General features: G+C 52.0%; 5 protein-coding genes across 5 annotated transcripts; 4 read left to right on the forward strand and 1 right to left on the reverse strand.

Moving 5' to 3' along the window:
* Positions 1 to 318: 318 nt before the first annotated feature.
* N7498_010806 (putative tetracycline-efflux transporter) lies at positions 319 to 2,177 on the forward strand (the record flags this gene model as incomplete). Its single annotated transcript, XM_058457862.1, has 3 exons — positions 319 to 531; positions 586 to 2,038; positions 2,092 to 2,177. 3 exons carry the CDS (start codon positions 319 to 321, stop codon positions 2,175 to 2,177), a joined length of 1,752 nt encoding a protein of 583 aa, XP_058304761.1.
* Positions 2,178 to 2,555: 378 nt separating this feature from the next.
* On the forward strand, positions 2,556 to 5,399 carry N7498_010807 (pentatricopeptide repeat protein; the record flags this gene model as incomplete). Its single annotated transcript, XM_058457863.1, has 1 exon — positions 2,556 to 5,399. The coding sequence occupies one exon, from the start codon at positions 2,556 to 2,558 to the stop codon at positions 5,397 to 5,399; it is 2,844 nt and encodes a 947-aa protein (XP_058304762.1).
* A 436-nt stretch (positions 5,400 to 5,835) lies between these two features.
* erg1 (squalene monooxygenase erg1) lies at positions 5,836 to 7,317 on the forward strand (the record flags this gene model as incomplete). The annotated part of the gene is made up of 2 exons (XM_058457864.1): positions 5,836 to 6,994; positions 7,049 to 7,317. 2 exons carry the CDS (start codon positions 5,836 to 5,838, stop codon positions 7,315 to 7,317), a joined length of 1,428 nt encoding a protein of 475 aa, XP_058304763.1.
* Positions 7,318 to 8,578: 1,261 nt separating this feature from the next.
* Positions 8,579 to 11,942, reverse strand: N7498_010809 (uncharacterized protein; the record flags this gene model as incomplete). Its single annotated transcript, XM_058457865.1, has 3 exons — positions 8,579 to 11,232; positions 11,289 to 11,360; positions 11,420 to 11,942. The coding sequence occupies 3 exons, from the start codon at positions 11,940 to 11,942 to the stop codon at positions 8,579 to 8,581; spliced, it is 3,249 nt and encodes a 1,082-aa protein (XP_058304764.1).
* Positions 11,943 to 15,248: 3,306 nt separating this feature from the next.
* N7498_010810 (uncharacterized protein) lies at positions 15,249 to 16,968 on the forward strand (the record flags this gene model as incomplete). Its single annotated transcript, XM_058457866.1, has 5 exons — positions 15,249 to 15,342; positions 15,403 to 15,459; positions 15,677 to 15,781; positions 15,849 to 16,067; positions 16,217 to 16,968. 5 exons carry the CDS (start codon positions 15,249 to 15,251, stop codon positions 16,966 to 16,968), a joined length of 1,227 nt encoding a protein of 408 aa, XP_058304765.1.
* Between the last annotated feature and the right edge of the window lie 1,120 nt (positions 16,969 to 18,088).

The raw sequence follows: 18,088 nt of genomic DNA on the forward strand, positions 1-18,088 counted from the left end.
TGTTGGAATTCTCTACTGTACCTATACACGAAATTGCTTATTTTCCGAGCGATCGCGTAAAACAAGCTAAAACGATTCAAACCTGTTCTCATATTGCGTGGCGCCGGAGTTATCGGAGCCAACCGCCTAATTATGTCCAGATTGATAGATAAGAGTCGCTGACGCACTCGCATTCTCTCCACTCATCCCGAGGCCCGACAATCTTATCCCTGCTTTGAACGGGTAATGCTGACCGAGCTATTGCATGTCGTCAAATCCTCTTTACCCCATAATGTGCCGGTAGACTCGCGCGATCGCTGAAGGCGGCTTATTGCTATCATGGAAAACGAGGAACTCTTCGCGGGTGAATCCGCGCTCGACGCACAGCAACAAGCCAGGAACATCCGTCTCACTGCAGACGCACCCAAGCAACCTACCCTGCAGGTTCATAGCGAACCGCTGCTGGCCGGCGATGATGTTGACGATGAAACGCCACCCTACGAGGAGGATGAGCGCGATATCGATACCCGACCGCGATGGAGGAGACCGTCCGTAAGTAACTCGAGGTGCTTGGACATGGCCCCTCTAATCCTCGGTTGATGGCAGATTTGGTGGCTGCTACCATTTGGCCTTCTATTTATGTTGGGCTTTGGAGGGCTCGTCGTACCCAGAATCAACCTGATAATGACTCTGATTTGTCGTGATTATTTCTCCGAGAGAATGGCCAAAGACCCTAATTTCACCGTTCTTCCCGTCATTTTCGGAGAAGATAATGCCCAGTGCCGAATCCCCGAGGTCCAGTCTCTCGTCGCCCAGTTTCAGCTTTACCTCAATCTAATCACCGGAATCCTCTCCGCATTGGTCAGTCCTCGACTGGGTCACTTATCGGATCGTTATGGTAGGACCAGAATGATCGCACTTTGTGCCATGGGTACTGTGCTCAATGAAGTGATCACCGTGATTATCGCTTCGCGGCCGGAGAATAAGTCGATCAGACTCCTCTTCATTGGAGCCGTGATGGATGGGCTCGGCGGTTCATTCACCACGGCGCAAGCTCTGATTCATTCCTATGGTTCGGATTGCACGCCGCCGGACAAGCGAAGTGTGGCATTTGGCCTATTCCACGGCGTCTTGTTCCTCGGCATCGCTGCTGGACCCAGTGGTGCTGCATACCTGATCAAAACGACCGGGAATGTTATAATCGTCTTTTTAATCGGCCTGACATTTCATGCCGTCTTTTGCCTGTCGCTCTTTTTCATCGTTCCAGAGTCTCTCTCGAAGGAGCGACAGCGCGTTGCTCGTGAGAAGCACCGTATCAAGCAGACAGACTCTGAAGCTACCAAATGGTATTCTTGGAAGACCCTTAACCCGATGAACCTCATCACGCCACTCTCTATCCTTCTACCCGCTGTTGGACGACCGAGTGTATTATTCCCCAATCGCCGGGGTGCTAGTCCTGCTCTTCGACGAAACATCATTCTTCTTGCTGCAATGGATACAGTGTGCTTCGGCGTCGCCATGGGTACTGCTCAGTTGATCATCATCTATGCCGAGTACATGTTCAACTGGGGTAATGTGGAGTCGAGCCTGTTCGTGTCCATCATCAACGCGATCCGTGTGGTCAACCTATTCGTCGTTTTTCCCATTGTTGCGCGCTTCTTCGGTACCTCGACTGCCAACGATAACACTATCCGCGGATCTGACATGCTGGACATCGTCATCATCCGCCTGTCCATCTTCTTCGACGTTTTGGGCTATGTCGGGTATGGCCTATCGAAACACCCATCGATGATGATCCTTTCCGGAGTTATCGCTTCGTTTGGTGGAATGGGTGCGCCAACCTTACAGTCATCTCTCACCAAGCACGTGCCGCATGAGCGTATTGGCCAAATGCTTGGTGCTACGGGCCTCTTGCATGCGCTTGCACGAGTTGTCGCGCCGACTATCTTCAATTTGATTTATAGTCTAACGGTCGCTACCTACCCTCCGACGGTATTTGTTTGTCTGGCGGCAGTATTTGGTGTAACTTTCTTGATGAGTTTACTGATTCGGCCACATGGTAAGTTCTATATTCTATCCAGTACCTGGAATCTTCCACTAACATTTCCATAGTCACTCTTGTGGACGAGGCTGCTTCGGATGTACGGGCTGAAGCCAACGAAGATGGAGAAGACGAACATGATCAGCTCCTCCTATGATAAATGTATCTTATCTAGAGCCATTTGGCTATCGCTATGTTCTAAATACTAAATTACTAGATCAAGTTAGGCACAAAAGTGTTGTCGTATGATGGGAAAGAAGAAACGATCAGCTGATCCGGACTGATGCTTATACGGTAGGCGATACGGACCGTTCGCGCAGGTTTATGATTTCCGAAAAAAGCTGCCCGTCCAAGTTTACCCTTCTACCGCCGAGCTCCGATTATCTTCTCTTCGTTCCTTTCCTCCCTTCCTATTCTCAACGCAACCGAGACGAGGGATGCTTCAGCTACCTCCTGTATTCTAGTATTTTGCCGCTCAGTTCGCTTGCGCGAGGCTGGCGAGCCCGGCGCGTTAGCTGCGGCCAGCGCTTTCACCATGTTCGGCAAAGCCGCTAATTCGACACCGGTCGTACCCTCACGCAATGCCCTCCGAACCCTCCGCCAATTGGCTCTCGCCGGGGGAACGGTGGGCAGTTGCTGCGCTCTTGCAGCCGTCACCTATGACGTCCACCGTCGAGTCCGTGTAGCCGAGCAGATCATCGAGAACAAACGCATTATCCACACCTCCGCACCGAATTACGACGCGAAAGCATCTGCCCAGCGGCTTGCCCACATGATGGAGGCAGCAGAAGCGGGGAACTTTATGGGATTGGATTCTATGAAGCCCAAGAAGCCACAAGCTAAGGATGTGGCCGAGGAGTCCAGAGATTCACCTTTGACGGAGCCTGCTTCTGTGGAGAACATGTCACAATTTGGCCAGATACCAGTCGGCTTGTTCAATTATACCGGCTCCGGCTCCGCGCTGAGAAACGAAGCCCGCAACAAAAAACAATTGGATTTTGAGGCCAAAAGGGCAAAACGGTCAAAATCTCTCGGCAAGGTGCCTCTTGATGAACAGATTCGTCAAATGGTTCTTCAGGGCAAGGAAATTCAGGCCACGAATATGTTTATCAAGGAACATACCAAGAAGAAGGTCCCCAACGGAGTTTCCTGGGACAGACGAGCGCTCGCATACCACCTGTTCACTGAAAACTGCAAGAAGGGGAACGTGTTCATCGCTCGGAATCTTTTCCACCGTATGGAGAAAATTACTTCCATTGACTCCGAGATTTGGGCCATGATGATGCATCTGCTGGCGAAAGAGGGACACATGGAAGCAGTTTGTGCTATCTTCGAAAAACACCGGTTTCGGTTAGAAGTTCCCGTTCATCTACTGGAAGTTGTCTTGCGGTGCCTTCTTGAGTCCAGGCGCTTGAGCTTGGCCAAGTGGTTTTTTTACAACCACATCAAGCATGACGTGGACGGTGGTCTATGCGGAGCATACCTCGATGGAGTATGGAAGAAGGCTCGGAGCACAGACTTGTTAGCGGATGAATTTCGCTTGACGCTGAAACACCTTTCCGATTTGGAGCGCAAACCTACTGAGAAGGTTTTCAACCCCATGATCAAGGCTTTCATTGATTCTGGGAAACACGAGGATGCCGAAAAGCTGGTGGCTGATATGCCGGTGAAGTGGAATGTTCTTCCCGGATGCCGATCAATTGGCTTGTTGTTATATGGCCGAGCAGCGTCATGTGATTGGGAGAGCGTTATGGATGGATTGCACGATATGCATGCGCGAGGATTGACAGGCGAAAAGCGTAATTTCGCCCGCGTCTTCGACCGTCTCCTCCTGGAGTACTATCCTACTCACTCTGGTCGAGAAACCTTCAAGTTTATTACAAACTGCATCAACGACTTTGATATTGTGCCAGACAGGGTTCTTCACCGTCACATCATCGAGGCTTTGGTCGAAAGAGGCGATACTGAAATGTTCAAGCATATCACACGCCTGAGTCAGGAACGCGAATGGAAAACCGGCATCGACCGAAACGCACTCGACAAGATTCTGAGGGCTCGCCGTGCGATGATGCAATCAACCCCTGTCGGGTCGTGGAACATGATGAAGGCGGCAAAGAGGCAATATGGGATGGTTGCTTCCTCGCGGCGTATTCTGGGAACCAGCGCCGAATCCTACACCCTGGATGGTGATACTTTGGCACCGGTTCGCCACAATGCTGACTCGAGCTTTTCGGACAACATGGACGACTTCGTCTTCAAGAAGTCCATTAATCTTTACATGCCGTTGGAAAAGCGGATGGAGCATTTCATTCACGCAGGCCACTTCGGCGCGGCGAAGGCGACTTTCGACAAGGCGGTCCAAAGCGCCCATCCCATCGAATCGATTCACCTCAAACTGGCTGCCGTCGCTCATATTCTCCAGAATGGCTCGTCCGATCTGGAGGAAGTCCGGCAAACCATCAGGAAACAGTGGCTGGATGCGAACAAACGGCCGACAGTTCGATACACCCGTCCCTTCCCTCTTTTTGTGCCCGTCTTCTTCCAGCAGATCATTCAGCTTGATAAAATCAACGTCCGCGAATCGACTCTGTATAAGTCTGCGCTGATGGAGTTTTACAATATTTGCGCCGACACGCCCACTCTCGTCGTCAAAAACCACGCATCAACAGCCCTCTGCCGGCGCTTGATCCAAGAAGGACGCCAACCACTGGCGATCGAAATCTTGAAAGCACTTTACAAGTCCAAGTGGCGCAAATCTCACAAGTTCGATCAAGTCCAGCTCAAGATGCTCTTCCGCGCCTTCGCTGTGGAAAACCACATCCGGGGTATCTGGTGGTCCTTGTCGACTGTTCTTACTCGCTACGAGCGTGTCTCGCGTTTCTTCGTCGCCGAAGCCGAGCGCCTGCTTCCCATGCTTGAGAGACGGGTTGCCGGAGTGTCTTCGAGTGACCTGAATGTTGTGCAGCAGCTCGTGGAGTTACTCAGGAAGAAGGCTGCCAGTGACGATCCTACCCTATATGCCGTCAGCCGTGAGCAAAAGCGCAAGATGCGGACTAAGCCGGCCTTGCCGCATCTCGTTACAAGCCACGGACACCTATCGGACGAGCCAGTGGAGGCAATGCTCGCGACGTTTGACGAGGAAGTGGAGTTCGACCTTATGGATAGGACCACCGATCCAAATGACGATCAAGTGCTGCAGTGGTGGGATGAGAGGTCCGTAACCATTGAGCATCGCCTCCTACCTGAGCATCCGGATTACCCCGAGCCTAAAGCCCTCCGGGACGAGAGGGCTGCGCCTTTTGAGTATCACCGCAAACAAAGCCAAGCTTTGCATTCGGGAATAGCCGTGGATTTGAAGCACGCCATGGCTAATGCATAGATTCACCCCTGTATAATATATGACTGTACATACCACATATTCCAACTTTTGAACCCAGACCTCATTATCATGTGTTGTAGACGCATTTCTTCCTCGCGTATATACATCGGATCCCCTACAACACTGGCTAGATCAGGATAAGACAGCTTTGATCATAGGAGACGCTACTATTATCTAGAATCCACAAGGGAAGATACACATTAAGTTGCTAATCATGAGTGCAAAGTGCAGTTGGAGACAAAGTTGGGGAAGGCGGAGAGCAGACTTTCACATGTCACGCCACACCCCTTTCCCAACTAAACGGATCAGCCCATACTCTTCTTTTCTAGCCAGTCCGCTTAACTCAATTCGCCCTGATCTTTGTTATAAAACGAGAATGCCCCTGCGGCAACGGCCGCCTTGACAGTTCCCCACCTTTTTCTATTCCACCGCCAACATGGCCTCCGTCAACGGCCGTACCATAAAATCTCAACAGGCCGTCAAGCGCCGCATCGAACACCACGAGGCCGACATTGTGATCATCGGCGCGGGCATTCTGGGCTGTGCACTTGCAGTCACACTTGGAAGACAAGGGCGAAGCGTCATTCTGCTGGAAAAGTCACTGAAGGAGCCCGATCGCATCGTCGGTGAACTGCTGCAGCCCGGTGGCGTGCAAGCACTGGAGCAGCTGGGTCTGCGTGACTGTCTGGATGAGATCGATGCGATCCAGGTCAACGGATATTACGTCTCATATTTCGGAGAACCAGTCTTAATCGACTACCCCAAAGAAGACCCCTCTTCGCCTGCGCCCCTGGGACGGTCCTTCCACCATGGCCGTTTCGTGATGAAGCTGCGCCAGGCAGCCCTCGACTGCCCCAACGTGACCGTCATTGAGACCCAGGCCACAGGCCTAGTGACTTCGTCGTACACACAGCAGGTTCTCGGGGTTGAGTGTGTGACCAACGATCTCAAGGACTGCTACTTTGCTCAGCTCACTGTCGTCGCCGACGGCTACGCCTCCAAATTCCGCAAGACCTACCACCCGCACACCCCCAAGGCCCGGTCGAAGTTTTGGGGCCTGGAAATGATTGACGCCAAACTCCCTTCCCCCCACTACGGCCATGTCCTCCTCAGCGATAAGCCCCCCGTCCTCATGTACCAGATCGGCACCCACGAGACCCGCGTCCTGGTTGATATCCCCGAGAACCTCACAACCGCGTCGGTCAAGAATGGTGGTGTCAAGGGCCACCTGCGAAACACCATCCTCCCCTCCCTCCCGGAGGAGGTTCAGCCGGCCTTTGAAGCTGCGCTGGACAAGGGCCAGCTGCGGTCAATGCCAAACTCGTTCCTGCCCGCCTCTACCAACAAAACACCCGGGCTAATGATTTTGGGCGACGCACTCAACATGCGGCATCCATTGACTGGTGGTGGAATGACCGTGGCGCTCAATGATGTCTGCTTCATTCGTGATTTGCTCAGTCCCGAACGCGTGCCGGACCTAGGAGACACAGCACTTGTCCTGAAACAGCTCTCGCGCTTCCACTGGATGAGAAAGAAGTCGTCGACTGTTATCAACATCCTTGCACAGGCTTTGTACATGCTATTTGCCGCTAATGGTTCGTCTTTATTAGTCTATATCGAAAAGAATTCCCTTACTGACACTATCTTAGATGCAAATCTCCTTGCCCTCCAACGAGGCTGCTTCCGCTACTTCCAAATGGGCTACGTAGACGGACCCGTTGGACTTCTCGCCGGCTTGATCAAGCAACCGCTTGTCCTCTTCAACCACTTCTTTTCCGTCGCTTTCGTTTCAATCTGGGTCCTCTTTACCGAAACTCCTCTGACACAATTAATCCTGTTCCCCTACCGATCCATTATGGTCTTCTGGACAGCATGCGTGGTGATTTTCCCCTACATCTTTGCCGAGATTCGGGGTTGATGGCTGGGACCTTTTGAGACAAAGCTCTTTCCCCACGCCTTTTTGATGCACATATTGCCTAGCGAGCTCTATTGACTTAATACCGCTCTATTATCTTTGTGCAGGTCTTCCATACCCCTATGTGATTTAATCCCTGCAAAAGCGATCATGGCCGGACTACTCTGGTGTCGGCTGTGTCACGATGTACTATACTACTATACCATACAGTTATCTCGTGTCTTCTTATGCCTGCTATACCGTCATGTCTGGAATAGATGATTCAATGTTACTACGTTCCTGACCGAATAAGACATACAGTTATCTAATGGAGTTTCCTTGACCGCAATAAGATAACATATTAATTTCCGTTCCTTCACCAGCGACCTAGGCTTGGTTCAGGGGAACAAGGCACATTTCCGGCATCTAACAGGTGCAACGCAAAGAAAAACATCATCCTGAAGTGAGAACGTTCGATAAGAGCAGCGTACCCTTCATACCTTTATACACCACATACCCCCATACACCATCAGTGATGGCGTATTGAGGGACGAGCAAGGAAATGGAACAGACATGACTACACCACCCCCAGGCAAAGATGAACAAAACGACAGACGAAAGCTACATTCTACAACTCACCAAGCTAGTCATGGACAGGGACATTTTTGAATGTTTTTTTTTGTTATTTTCATTTAACTCATCCCCAAGCGGCACCTGGCAGGTAATCTTTTTACAGAACCGAAAAAAAGGCACCATAAGCTTGAAGAACAAAGAAACCGGATCTAGCCATTCAAAACAAGAAAACTCCAAGCAGCTGCAGACCATATTTTGTAGCCGCCCATGGGATGCGTTTTGAAGATGAATATGAAGTTTTTGAACAAAAGGAAAGCCAGCCTTGAAGGAACCATGGAAGGAACTTTCCAAAAAGCATGATGATGATGATGATGATGGTTAATGCGCAAATACCCTTCCCTTTGGACCCTTGACACCGGAAACAAAATGGAATATGATGAACAAGTAATGGTTGACATTCATTTGACAAAGTCGTACAGATTTCGATGGGTTTGATGCTGGTGGGGTTTGATGAAGAGAGAACGATGTTGGACAGAGACTTATATCGGTGACTGGGGGATTCAATCTGGCGACTGGAGAGCTCATATTGGCGACTGGGGGATTCCTTTTGGCGACTGGAGAGCTCATATCGGCGACTGGTCTGGCGCTTTTCACGTAAGAGACATCAGAAGAAAAGAGAACAGTTTAGATCGAAAGAAAGCGGTCTTTATCCTCAACCGCCTTTGCGCAATGCTTCATCTGCGGGAAGAGGCTCGGCGCCGTTGACTCCGTTACGAGGTTCCGCAGATGATTTAGCACCCCGACGGTGCTTTTTCTTCGTCGTCTGCCACCCCCCGTGATTAGCATCGGCGGTACCATTAGCACCGCCGGACTTCCGTGGCGGGTGATCAGCATTCCGATCCTTAGCATCCCCTTGTTGAGCTGACGTATTGTGAGACGTATCGTGCCGACCCCTTTGCTTAGGTTTGTGGCCGTGATTGGCCCCGTTGACCTTCTCAGAAGCGTCTACTCCGTTTGGCTTCCGCCTCGAGGATGATGTTTGCTGGCGAGCCTCGTTTCCTGGTTGCGAGCTGGTGGTTTTGTCGCTAGATGCAGAACCCTTGGGATGAGCTGTGTCCTTCGCAGGGTGCGCTCCGTTCTTGTGCCGTTCTGAGTTGGTCTTTGTGGACTGGGACCGACCCAGCTTCTCGGCATTCGATAGATGGAAATTCTGCAACCGGCTTGCTAGGAGCTCTGGCTGGCCATTTATGCTTTCTTTCTGCGACTCGCCATTGCTACTGCTCATCTTCTGTGTCTCGAATGGTCGAGTAAAGACCGGAGTCTGCTCCATCTCAAAAGGCCCCGGGTCTTGGAAGTCTTGCGACAGGGAGTCGGAGAAGCTAGCGGGTGTGTTGACAGTATGATCATCCGAAGTCGACGTGTAATGCGTAACAGCGGTATAAGGATCAATCAGGTCAGCCCCATACGACGGGCGGCGTTCACTTGATGCACTCGGAGGCACCGAGCCATCCACAATCAAAGGTCCAGAAGAAGCTGCTGGTCGTGACGAGGAAGAGCGTTGCGGCAGCGATGACGATCCCCTCGGAACGGGGGTGGGAGACTGTTCAGTTCGAGAACTTTGTCCATCCGACGAAAGCCCACAAGAGCGATAATCTTGCTGAACTGGTAAGAATGGTGCGTAGCCATTTGGCAGCCCGAGCCCCATAGGTGAGGTGAAAGACGGGATCATCGCGTTCTGCTGATACAGCTGCAGTTGTTGAGGAGTAATGTAGTAACCCATCATTTCCTGAGCCCGTCCTTCGTCCACGGTGTCTGAGCGAGACCCATTGCTAGGGAGACTGTTCGGGGGCATTGAGTTCTCATCCCTGCTGCCTTCTCCGCCTTCCGATGGTTCGGGAGCCGGTCGTCCCCTAGAACCAAAGGAAGTATCCAGAGGTTGCGGTAACGGGTAAATCGGTACGAAGTTCTGAAGGGGTGAATTCTGTGGCCGCGCAGGCTGAGAGTGTGCTCGGAAAGACCCTTTCGGTGATCCATTTGCGGCAACGGATGAACGCCGCGGATTACGACGAAAGTCGGGGACAGCGGAAGTAGCAGAAGGCGAGGGGGGATTTGTCGTGGTTCCTTGTGTGCCTACAGCACTCACAGAAGCGTATGTGGGGTTAACAAAGGTCTGCCTTTGGGACGTCGGTGTTAAAGGAGAAAGGGGCGGCTGATTGACAGTTCCTGATCTTGACCGTGGGTTTTCATCCGGTGAGTATTCCTGTTGCTGAGGCATAGGAAACTGGATAAAGGGCTGCCGGAGGAACACAGGCGGTGGCCGCCCAGTGATCAGTGCCTGGTTGTGCAACTGCATCCTCAGCTCCTGTTCTTGCGCCTGAAGGAGCTGGATCTGCTGGTACAGCTGATCGTGTAACATGTACTGAGCCTGCTGTTGAGCTTGCAGAGACAGTTCAGATGCATTGGTGACATTGGTATTCGGCTGACGGAATGAGTTGGGCTTGCCCGTATTTGAGGTCCGACGGCCACCAGAGAAACCGCCTCTTGAGAACTGATTCGTATACCTTCCTCCGCGTCCACCTCCCCGGCCACCACGCGAGGGGACAGAATGAGTAAGGGTCGGTCGTGGTTGGGGCGGTGGTCGTTCCCATGTCCGCTCTTCCTCCTGAGGAAACTCGAATTTTTCGCAACAACCAGCCAAGTCACCCTTAGCGGCAAACTTGAAGGCTCTCCGCAACTCCAGATGCAAGCCTCGGAAAGACGTGTCATCTGCTGTATTCCCCAGGTTTCTTGACGTATTGAACGGTTCCTCCACACAAAGCCGATTGTTCACCGAAAAGGTCCAGTTTTTGGCGTCCTTGGAAACCAAACCACCCTCGCGTACAGAAATGACGCTTTTCTCGTAGTTCAACTCGTGTCCGTAGTAACGAAAGAATGCAAAGAACAATTCTCCCACGGACTGCTTATTCTTCTGGCCAAACTGACTCAACGTTTCGAGGTCATCATCAAACGAATACACCAATCCATCGGGAGTAACCCTTTTTTGGTGAGGGCGAGCTTGCAAGCTGGGAAGAATAGGCGGGTCAATCGTTTGCAAAAAGTTGATGATTAGACAGATCCAGGTGTAAGAACTCAACGTGCCTCCAAGGGCCGCATCGTTCAGAATCCGTCGTTTTGTCCAATGTTTGACACTCATCGCCAACGGGCGTACCCGCTCGTCAACCTCGACATATGTCCGGATCATACGAGTGTTTTCCAAGGCAAGGGTGTTGTTCACGTTCATGTCGCACGCCAGTTTCAGCTCGGGGTCCCAAATTTTCACGATAGGAACCTTGGCATGAGAAACACAGACAACTCGCTCCATCCCATCTATTCGATCAGGTCAGTCCGAATCGCAACCCAAATTCTCCGAGTATTGTCCTTACGCTTCGCCAAAGCCTCTGCCAACAGACACACATGCTCCAGCTCCTTGTAGTCGGTCGTGATACAGATGTCCACTACACAAGAGTCAGCTTTTAGTTGTCCAAGCCCCTGCTTTGGATTCCACCGCACGTACCATCCGAGTCGCTAGAGCACAGTTTATTCCCCGAGGAACCGAAGACATGAGCTTTGATTTCGTGGGCGGGCCATTGCTCGTTGAAAAGGTTCTCCAATTTGGCGACCAGTTGCCGGCGTCGGTCATCACTCTCCGCAGAAGGTAGTAATCGATCGTAGAGGTCCATGATGTCGGCCGTCAATTTCTTCTCCTCCTCGGGCTCGAGTGCCTCTTTCAATCCCTCCTTCTCCTCCGGCAGTATATCGGCCCCCAAGCTGTACGGTATTCGTCTCCGAAAATACGCCATGGCCGTCTCGTATTTACAGCCCTCGAATGGTTTTCGAGTCGAAGGAGGTAGATGTGTGGATTCGGAGTGAGTCGAGCGGGGCGAGGTGCTTCCGCGGGCGGGGGACGGTGTCCGCGAGTGAAAGGAGAGATTGCGCGCATGTTGGTAAGGGGTCGAGGGGAGGGAGCTCGATTGCTGCGAGTTCAATGGTGGCCGAGGAGGAATCTCGGACGCGTCGGACTGCGGCATCCATGCCATAGTGCGAGGCTGATCCGAGGCTATCGGTGAGCTGTCACCAAGAGGATGGGAACGATTTGCATTCCCATCGATGTATGGAACCATATAGCAATTCTTCCAACACCAGTCTTTTGAGGTGACTCGGCGACTCGGCTGAGGAAAGGATTCCACACTCCACCACACTCAAAGACAGCCCCTCTCCGGGTCCCACTCAATCGTGAATCGCCAAACGAACCCACAACAATATTCGCGGAAGCCAGTCGCGGCGCAGAAGACTTGAGTTTCCAGGGCTGGGAAGGAGGTCGTGGGAAGAGGTGTCGGTAGGGAGGAGGGTTGTGGGTTTGTTGCAAGTGCGGGAGTGGAGAGTGGAGGAGAATCAATCGTCCCTAAAGAAGCTGCCAGATTGGACGAGTTTCAGAGTCAGAAGAAGTGGTAATTTCCACCGAAGTGGAAATTTGAAGAAAAGAAAAGCAAAAAATTGTCTCGGCCAGGAGTCTTTGGAACAGAAAATATTCGGGAACAAGGTGTCGGGGGAGAGCGTTGGAGGGAAGTCCTCGGGCGGACCGAGTCGACCTGAGAATGCGGTTAGAAAGGTGAAATGGGGAGATGGGGGACCACGGTGGGATCGGATGATAACATACAAGAGAGAAGAGGAACCAACCGGGGCTCCGATCGAATTGAAGTAGAGAGGAAGGTCGAAGGCGCGTATGTGTAGGTGTGAAGACGTTCAGCCCCTGTCGGCGGTAAAGAGGTAACAGGTCTGCCGACCGCACTCTCCACCAAGGTGAACTGTGTGGGCTATGAATGAGTTCGACGGACAAAGTTCTTTCACAACACGTTGTCTAGACGCGTTTTTCGTGGTTCTTTCTATCCGTGACATTCATCCGAAGTAGGACGCAGGAAGTACCCCGTGCAATACCTTAGATCTAATAGGAGTATAAGACGGGAGTATAGGAGTAGACTATTGATAGATCAACCACCCCCCCTACTATCTCAACCTCAGGTCTTTGTTCCTCTACAAAGCATTCCCCCGGGCCCCTCAAGCCTAGCAAGCCTAGCAAGCCCCTTTCCAGGTGTACAACTGCACTGGGCATGCAGGTACCATGGAATGGCGGAGATATCGAGGCTAAGCTCCCCCTTTCTGATCGTCGTTCTGCACTCCCCGCGATCCTGCGCGTTTTGCACGTGCGGGAAAGCACTATAACCTAATTGAGAGGTGAAGATGTGGTTCCACGCCTGTGGCCTTTTTGGTCTCTCGTATGATTTCCTGTGTGTCCTCTTTACCTCCTTTGAGCCGGCCTGGTGCTCTGTCGTTATTAAACCTTCCTTCGGCCGTTTCGAGCCGATTCCTAGTTGAAAGAACCGGCCCGTTGATTGGATCGATTTCTCCCCTAAGGGCGGGGCCACTTGATGGCACCCTTTGTACTCCATACTCTCGGGGAGCTCCTGGTTGGTTCTGGACACCCAGCTCTCTTTGAAGCAGTCAGGCCTCGCGTAAGATGTCGAGGCCATCAAAGAGATGGGCTTGGGGGTGAGATTGTCTCGGTCACATGTATGACGGGTGGGATCGAGGCCCAGAGGGTAACGCGGAGCCCTGAAGCCAGGCCGGAGTCCCAGAAACGGGCATGCTGGTCATACACTCCGGAGGGTTCACGACACGGCGAATGATGCGAATAGAGTTTCTGGGGAAAGCTGGATCCAAGGTCCAAGGACGAACATTGTCCAGATGATAGCCTTGTGCAAAATATTTGAAAGTTCGTGTACAAATGAGAAAGCAAAATAATCTTTCGAGGTTAGAAAACGAGGCACATTCAGTGTTCATTTCCACAGTATTGCCCCACCACTATATACGGGGCGGATGAGATGGGTCAGAGGCTGACTGCATGTACTGTACAACAAGGATCCAAGGACAGATGGGCTCCAAAGTCGCGGACCTTGCGGAAGAATATAAAAAGGGCCCCACCCGCCTCCTGAATTGACCGAGCGATGCGTTGGTCACAGCACGGGCCAACGCGAGAACCTGGAATGCAACTATGTACTGCAGCTAACGTCCTTCCGTGGGGTTACTGGAAAAAACCGATGTTAACTTTCCAAGGTTCCGTGCTACCTCTCGAGTCCCAGGCTCGTGAGGCGTCATGGGAGGTCGTGCATGCACGGGCGCATAACGCATTGCAGCGTTGCCATTATTGATTGTACAGCACGTTCTGCGATGATCCCGAGGGGTTTCGGATGATTCATCCATACTTGGTCTGGCCCTTATACCCGGGCTGTACTGTAGTGTGTTTTGAAAGACGTAAAGGGTGGGTTACCTTTGAACCTACCCTAGGTATCGAAAAAAAACAAATATAAGAACAGTCACTACGTCAATTCGGTACCTAGGTAAAGAAAAAGATTGAGAACAATGACAATGTCAGAGTACACAGTAGAACAGTACAGCACGAATCACACTGCATTGGGGGGTCGGACGCTGTTCTTGCGACGCTTAGGCGCACGCCCCCGTGCGGGCATCCAATCTCCGGTCACCGGCCTAGAGTCCAGGCGAATAAGTGGAATCGTTGCAGCGGGCTTGCCGGGAATTGCCGCGGGGAGAAGGTATCCCCAGAGGTACCTGTACTGGTTATACAGGCGTACTTCGTCACTTTGTGAGTTACTTCTATGTACATATGGAACGTAGCGAGACGGGGTGAGTGCCTAAGGGCACTACCGACTACCGAAGTAAAAAGCAAAGAAAGCCTCGTAACGCTGTACCTTCAATACCCTGCAAATAAGTAACTACAAAGTTACTCTCAGATCCACCCGAGAAGCGAGATTATTACCAGCTACGAAGGTCGTCCTACTCGGACTCGCCCGTAAAGCCATTCTGGTCCCTCCCCCCCCCTCCTCCTCCTCAGCGAACCCACCCACACGCCCCAAATAGGCTGGACCCTCTCCTTTTCCTCTTCTCTCTTCTCCCTCCCCCTTGTCCTTACCGTCTGCCTCGTTGACTCGTGGTAGCCCACTTAATTACAAGAGGCTCCCTCTCTGTAAGTTCTCCTCGGATGTTCCCCGGGTGTTGAAAAAAAAAAAAAACCGCCCTGATCCCGACAGTCGAGAGACCCGCAATCCCATTTTCTGTTGAAATGACTCAGTGTTCTTAAAACAACAGAGTGCTTTCTACTAGATTCGTGGGGTTTGCATGTCGAGTTGACTTGCGTTTGTTGTGGCCCTCGGAACTTACAAATTTTTTTCTATCCCAAACAGATCGCCTCAACCGGATCATCTGCTTCGCCGCTTCCACCCCCTGAACCGTCGCCGTTCGTTTCCTCGAAGATTCCCTTCCCAACGACCATGTCTTCGTACTACGAACCTCAGGGCTGGCAGGCGCCCTCCGCTCCGCCGCGCCAGGTGTCATGGGAGCAGCCGGTGCCGCCTTCCCGGTCAGGTATGGCTTCATTGTCGACTTTGTTACCGGAACGCAAAAAAACTCATATTTTGTCTCTAGGCTCCAGTTCGGTTTCCCAGCGCGAGGACAGCCCGGCCTTTTCCTCTCAGTTTGACGGTATGCACACTCTTCCGTTGTCAGCGGTCCTCTTTCCCACGCTTGTCTTGCCTGTTGTGTCGCCCGGAGGAAAAAAAAATATCGGATACTGCGTCAAACAGCTACCGAGGAATGAGGACGGTGGTTTCGAGGACAATCTGGAGGAACGGGTTGTCAATTCAGGGAACAAAGGATCGTTGCGTGTTTTGGGGGACATTGTGCTGATTTCTTTCTACAGAGGTTGATCGTGCGATCGACAATCTGGTCAAGAGCGGGAAGCTGTGGAATGCTCCTCGTCGGGACTCGATGCCCATGATGATGGGCCGTCCCTACCCTGAATACGGTACGTGGCCACGCAACCGATCGACCCGACGTTGAACGCTCTCTAATTCGAATTTCGACGTCCTCAGACCCTCGCATGGGTGGCGGCTCTCAGCGACACCACTCTGTCAGCGAGTTCGAGGGCCCTCGAATGCACCCGTCCGGCAATGCGCAGGGCTTTTATGCCTCTCAGCGTTACCAGGGTCGCCCGAATGAAGTAGAGCAGATGATGCAGGCAAAACGTCGGATGGCGGCACAGCGTGAACGGGAGCTCCGCAACTATCATCAGGAGCAGCAGTACAACCGAAGTACGTGGTAGCGTGTGCTTTTCTCTTCCTTCCTGCTATATTCCCCCGTCATTTCTTCCTTGTCTATGTATCCGTCGGCCTTGTATAATATATTGGTTTGGCTTCGTTCTTTTTCGAATCGGTTTTTAATACGTTTTTTCTTTCCAAAGGCCTCCTCGCCGAGATGTCTGCAAACAAGTCCGATCGCTCCGCCAGCCCCGCTGCAGTGAGTGAAGAATCCCGTCGCGAGCTCCTCGCCCGTCAGCACCGTGCCCTCTATGGAAACGAGAGCCCTGCCTTCTTCCCCCCGGGCCCTCTGTCCGATGAGGCCTCTCGGCTCGAGAGTCAACCCTCTGGCACTCCGTCTTCCGGAGTTCGTGGTGCATCTCCTCATGGAGTGCACCCGTTCGGCGTGACGCAGTCTGAATCTGCTGCTGACAGTGCCTCCGGCCTCCAGTCTCCCTCTCGCGCGAATAGCACCTCCTCGCCTAGCTCTGCTATCAACGCCGGTTTCCCCGAGAAGCCCGTCACCTCGACCTCGTCGCCCGGCGGTGCCGACTCGCCTTCCTCGCGCCAGCCCCCCTCGAAGCCTAGCACCGGCCCTATCGGCTCCGGGTCTGTAGGTCCTATCGGCTCTCGCCCCGTTGGTGGACAGCCCGCTGTCTCCACCCCTAACCCGGCGCTGAACAACGCCAAGCGCTCGACCACCCCCCTCCCTTCACCTCTGGGTTTCGGCTTCACTCCCGGTGAGGCTGCTGCCGCCGGTGAACGGTCCACCTCGGCAGCGTCCAACCCCGCCGTGACCGCTTCTACTAACGGACCTGGCCCCAAGGATGGCGGCGTTGGTCTGGGCTGGAGCAATGGTAGCGGCGTCTGGGGCTCCAAGAGCGGCCTCGGCGTCCAAGCCTCCGTTTGGGGTTAAATACAATTTCAACATCTGTGTTGGCGCTACGGGATGCATATTCGATTTTTTTTATTTTCCCTATTTGCGGCGTTGTGCGAGAAAAAGGCTTACATTACGACGGTGAAATACGGGCTTCCTGAGCCCTACGGTACATACAAGGCAGAACTGCTGGTTCTCCACTGATCTAGGTTTGTTATTTTGATTCTGGGCTGGGGTTTACCGAGTTGGCTTGGGTGGAAGAGGTGCTGCTACTGGATTTGCAGTCGACTTGTTTCTCCTCCGAGGAGAGAAAAAAAAAAAAAAAAAGCACAAAGCCAAAAGCCCTGACACCTCTCAGGGGCTTCTCCTTCTATTTCTTGTTGAATGTTTGAACTCCATCTGGTGTCCTTTGGGAAAAACGGATCGGATATCGGATATCGGATACTGGCGCTCTTCGTGAAGCTCACGGAACTCTCATTTCTCGGTGTTCATCCAAGGTCTTTTTGGTCTTTGATTTGCGAATGTTTCTATTTTGGACCGGGGGTTGGTTTTTTGGTATCTGCACATTTGGGTTTTGGTCTTTGACTTGTGACTTGTGATATAATATTCAGAGGGGCGAACTTATCTCGAGGCTCTTTTATATTTTCTGGTGGTTGGCATCGGCGATGGGAAAAATGCTAGCGAGGGCTATGCTACGTGAGAGTTCACCGGTGTCTTCTTCTTTGTGGGCTTTTTTTTTGATATGGATATGGAGTTTCCTTTACTATTTCATATCTCTCTTCTCTCTTCTTTTACGATTGATCGAGCGACTTTAGGTTCTTCGCTTACGCTCGTTGTTGGTGTTGGTCTTGTCTGCTTTGCGTCGCCTGCACGCTCAATACCCCGTCCCTCTTTAGGCTGGTGGCGTATTTTTTGGGATGTGCTTAGCCGCGGAAATAACTGGACTCTGATGTAGTTGGTAATTTACTGATGACTTTCTTTCGTCTTATATCATCTCGACCATTTTCAAGGTATACAAACCTGGCATTGGATACCGAGACTACGAGATGAGCACATTTCAACTCGAATTCAACTCGCAAAGCACTTCGTTTTCATAGCCTTTAGCAATGCATCAAATCATAAGATATTAAATATTAGACCGCCATGCGAAAGCAAAATC

Source organism: Penicillium cinerascens (assembly GCF_028974065.1).
Source record: "Penicillium cinerascens strain IBT 15544 chromosome Unknown scaffold_4_segment0_segment1, whole genome shotgun sequence".
NCBI lineage: Eukaryota > Fungi > Ascomycota > Eurotiomycetes > Eurotiales > Aspergillaceae > Penicillium > Penicillium cinerascens.